At 27.9% G+C, this 5,065-nt stretch overlaps 1 protein-coding gene across 1 annotated transcript; it reads right to left on the reverse strand.

The window, feature by feature from the left end:
- Positions 1–737: 737 nt before the first annotated feature.
- LOC103310306 (E3 SUMO-protein ligase KIAA1586-like) lies at positions 738–4,142 on the reverse strand (the record flags this gene model as incomplete). Its single annotated transcript, XM_008188141.1, has 4 exons — positions 4,068–4,142; positions 2,106–2,998; positions 1,765–2,024; positions 738–1,542 (listed from the first exon to the last, which is right to left on the reverse strand). Coding segments are annotated over exons 1-4 (2,033 nt in total), but the record flags the coding sequence as incomplete, so codon positions are not given.
- Positions 4,143–5,065: the final 923 nt, after the last annotated feature.

The following is a 5,065-nucleotide window of genomic DNA, read 5'->3' on the forward strand; positions in this document are numbered from 1 at the left end:
TTTATTTATTTTAATAGAAATACCAAATTAAATAAATTATTGAACTACCTACTGAATACTATATAGAGATTATTGTTCACAATTAGGTAGAAGTGAAATGTGAATACAGTAATTTTTTTTCTAAAAGTGGCTAGCCTTGCGCTTCACGATAAAATGGAACGGCCTCTCTATATAACTCTATATGCTCTGGACCCCTATACGTATACCAAGGTGTATTGATAAGGCGTCGTCACTCTGAACCATAGACGTATAATATAATAGACTAGGAATGAGGTCTTATCATTGAAGTTAACATATGTGCGAGAGAGACAGACTGAGTTGCGGTTTTATCAAGGACGTTATACAGCTTATGTTTATACTCTTTGGGTGAACTTGTACCGCCTAATACTATACATAATTTATGTTTATAGTCAGTGCTCGAATTGGGAAAAATTAAGTAGAGGAGCTCAATCCAACGATACAAAGACTGCGTTCCAAGTGCATAATTAATCAACACAAACCCGTGGGGGGCTTCGCCCCCCACACCCCCCCTACCACACCACCCACCTTCAGTACATTTTGAATACCTACAACTTTTCAGCTACACATATTTGAATTCCAAATATAGTATATTTTCATAGCAATATCTACAACTTGCATGTAAAGATAGCAAAAAAAATTATAATTAATCTTCAGTTTATTTAATATATAAAACTGAAAACAGATAACAATATTAATGTTTTTCATTCAAAAGATACCACATATTTTTATGAGTATGTTCTTCATCGTTTAAATTTCTTTTTGAACCGCATACTTCGTCAGCTGATCTATTACCGTTGCGTATCCAAGATGTAACATAATGGTTTGGTTCAAATAAGTGTACAGGAGGACCAATACAATGTATATATAACAACGATGACATGTTTGTGGTTGACAATGCATTTCTTTTTGGAGTTACAATGTTATTCATAGAACTGAACACACGCTCACACTCAGATGATGATATAGCTACTGTATTTATAATATCTAATAAAGGTTTTAAATCGAGTACTGTGGAACTATTCTTAGTATCAATAAACACACGAAATCCTCTTACAGACGCAACTTCATCTACTTGAAACTGTTCTGCTAATCTTCTTATGTTTTCATCACCATACATTATATCACAATCATCTGGCCAATTTTTCACATCTAAATAATCTAGGTCTTTGAGTAGTTGTGTATACTTTTCTTTAAATTGACTGTCATTTACTGATGACATATGTGATGCCTGTGTTGTGAACAGCCGACTTCTTAAATTATTTGCAAGGCTTCTAAAAAACTGTGATGAAATGATTTTTGGAATTGATTTATTGGTTGCTAGTTTCACATTTTTAAACTCTGCATCTGATTTGGCAAATGCATCATTTACTTCTTTAAACTTGGGTCCATGATTTTCTGCCATAGAATCAAAAATTCGAATTGTTCGATCAATACAACTATTTGCTTCTGATAGACTTAAACATCTATCTTGAAGTAATAAAGATAAATCAGCTAACTCAGTTAAAGCGTCATACATAATACCTAAAAATTAAAATATAATAAACAATATCATAAAATTAAAAATATTTAAATAATAATTGTTGGTACACAATATTATAATAAATAATTAATATATTATTAAAATAATTACATAATTAAACATTGTACAATCATTTATAATTGTATATAATTTTATATTATTTTATATCATAAAATGTATTAACTATAAAGTATAAATTAAAATATTACATAAAATATACTTACCTAAATTGCCAACAAACTCTACAGAAGCAAGTATTTTCAATAAACCTGAATATTTGGATCTTTCTTTACCGTTTCTTAAATTATCTATGGCAGAATTAGAAAAATGTTTGTTCAATGCTTCAAAATTGTTCCACACAGCTTTCAATGTTTTCTCACTCGAGGCAACCCATCTTATGGTAAATATTTTTCCAATTTTCATTAAATTTTGCTCTAAAGATGCAGCACACATTTTCAACTCAAATATTTGAGTTTTTTGGTGACTGGTGGTATAAAGAATACAATTTTTCAATAAAAAATTGAAAATGATTTATTGCATTTATATCTTTTAACGTGTCACATACAGCCAATTCCAAGCGATTTTTTTTAACTGCGTTCCAACACCAGATATTCTACCTAACATTGCTGAAGCCCCATCGCTAACAAATGCAACAAAATTGTTTTTCAGATATTCATCAATTAAACCATACATTGCAAGAGTTGACAAAATAGCATTTTTTATTGAGTCTGCTGATGTATTACTCAACTCCACAATATCAAAAAAAAATGTAATATTATTATCAGCAATTGCAGTCCTTAAACAAATGACTAACATGGTTTTTTGACTAAGAGTAGTTGACTCTTCTACAATGATACAAATTTTTGTGTTATGTTCAACTATATCATTGCAAATTATTTTCTTCATCTCTGATGAAATATGATTTATAATATTAGCGCAAGATTTATCACTCTGCAGTATACGTCCCATATCTAAAGAATTCTTTGCTTGTAAATCTATTAATTTAGGCATGTCACTATAAGGACGTTGATTTTTTGCAATGTAGTATGTTGTTCTAAAAATATACTCAGTTTTCTTACACTCAATATCAGATAATTTCATTAGTTGTTTAGGTATCACATCTAATTTACTTTTTTCAATAATCTGTTCACAATGTATATGAGCTTTGGAGTTTCTGTGCTTGCATATTTTTTTTCTTAAATTAGCTTGTTGCTTACTCATATTGTCTCCTATACCACATACTTCACCATTAATCCATTCTTTCGCACAATGAACACCTTGAGATTTTAACAATGTTGAATTTGTATTTTTACAATACTTGCAGCCCAAATTTTTTCCGTTGAAAAATAACCATTGGTACTCATCAGAGAAATATTTCACTTGTTTGAGGTCCCAACAGTCTGGTTTGGCAACTTGCACAATGTCATCTTCATCTGATGTAAGATTTATATCTGTTTTCTACATAACCACAAAATAATTTAGTAGTTAAAGTACCTATGATTTGAATACTATTCACAAAAATATATTATTTAAGTACACATTATATTTAACTGATGGGTTGGAGTCCATCATTCATAATATTCAGTAAAAATAAATTAACCGGAAATAATTACAAAAAGCAATATTTTATTTTAACTATAAAAATGTAAGCTTTTAACCAGAAAAAGCAATGGCAAGCAATCATATTAAAAATGAAGCATTTATTTTTTTTTTTATATCAAGCATTAGTATAAATAATAAACTATAAATAAGTCTGAAATTAACAGATATACTCATTTAATCGTATTAATTGTAATATTATAGCATAATTTATTATTTAATATTTATTACCAATGAAATTAAGCTTAGAAAGTTATAAAATATAATGAAGCATAATAGCAGTAAATTGCATAAGACTTATTAGTCATTTGTTATAATGATTTAATGACTTCCTGATAATTAGTAAATTTAAGGTAGGTATCCAGTTAAATAAAAGCCTTCATGAATTAACTAAATTTAAAAGCACACTATCCATAATTACTTATCCAGCAAATATGACAGTTGTAAATAATTTAAAGGACTAAGGAGTACTTACATTTTATAATTTACACAATTTGCCTTTGTGCTTTAACACTATATTATTTTAATAGCCCAAAATATAAAACTACTTCTTCGATTTAAAATCAATGACTAATACAACCTTTATAAACTAGTTCATAGTCGGGTCTCGTTACCCACTTACCCTGAACTAACTTTTCAAATTAAAAATTGATTTAATTATATTATGAAAAATACTGATTGTTGTAATCTTGTATCGGACTGTGTGAATGTGTAATTTGTAAAGAAAATATATTTTATTATTTTTAATATCTTCATTAAAAATGTAAAAAAAACAATAATAACCTGATCTGGCTGTAATATTGCATTTGACTCCTTATTTGTACTGATTACCATACAATTGTCACTGTCAGATGTACTCATAATAAAAGTTTTATAATTTAGACATCAGAATTAGGTTTATTATATAAAATTAAAATAAGAGACTTACTTTCATTTGTTTAGTCTGCTTTTCGAAATAATCAAGTAAATTATTACTGCTGTTACATCTTTTTTGCTCAGCCATTGCAATCTGACTCGTATTCCTAGGATATAAATTATAATCGAAGGAACGAATAACTGAATAACGACCTTACGTCTTTACAAATGTTAAGTTATTATAATTTTAATAGTTTATGAACAAAAAATGACTCGAAAATTCGAAATTCGATTACAATGCAAAATCAAAAAATTCAAAACACCGATAAATAATAACCATAACAGTAATAACTGAAACTGATAACATTTCGTTCGGAACACGATTTAAGATAGTACTATCACACACTATAGTATCTGTACACCGCACGGTTAAAGATATACAGGTTAGCTATCGTCTATCTAAATAGCATTGGCAGCTGCGGTCAGTACGCGATACGGGTTTAGTATACATTTTCACCACATTTTAAGAGCGCTAGTGGCATGTAGGGTTATAGATTATAGACTATAATAGTGATAATTTAATTTATTACATCAAGTATTTAAGTTATAACGGACAACAGTAAAGTTTAAATCACGGCCTTATTTAAAGTTTAAAGTTTTCACTTTTCTGGTGCATTATACTGCTTTTCTTTATTCAGGTATGTAATTTTGAACTTGTCGTTGCAATATTACTTAAAATAAAAGTGTTGTAAAATATCTTAAAAAATAGTATTCAAATACGTAAAATTACTAACAAAATCTTTTTTGTAATTCATTTAAGTATTACTTTTAAATCGTATTTGAGACAAAGTTTACAGTATTTTTTTAATATCAACTACCTAGTAAATTATAGTTATAATTAGTAAGTAGTATTCAATACAATGAAATAGTATTTAAAATGTTTTCAAATATTTATTAAATTATTAAAAAAATATTTGAATACTTTTACTCAAATATTTCACAACACTGAATTTACTTAATTCTTTTTATAAATTATAATGGTCCAGTATTTTATTATAGTGGATTATGCCT

Source organism: Acyrthosiphon pisum, unplaced genomic scaffold (assembly GCF_005508785.2).
Source record: "Acyrthosiphon pisum isolate AL4f unplaced genomic scaffold, pea_aphid_22Mar2018_4r6ur Scaffold_35;HRSCAF=239, whole genome shotgun sequence".
Classification (NCBI taxonomy): domain Eukaryota; kingdom Metazoa; phylum Arthropoda; class Insecta; order Hemiptera; family Aphididae; genus Acyrthosiphon; species Acyrthosiphon pisum.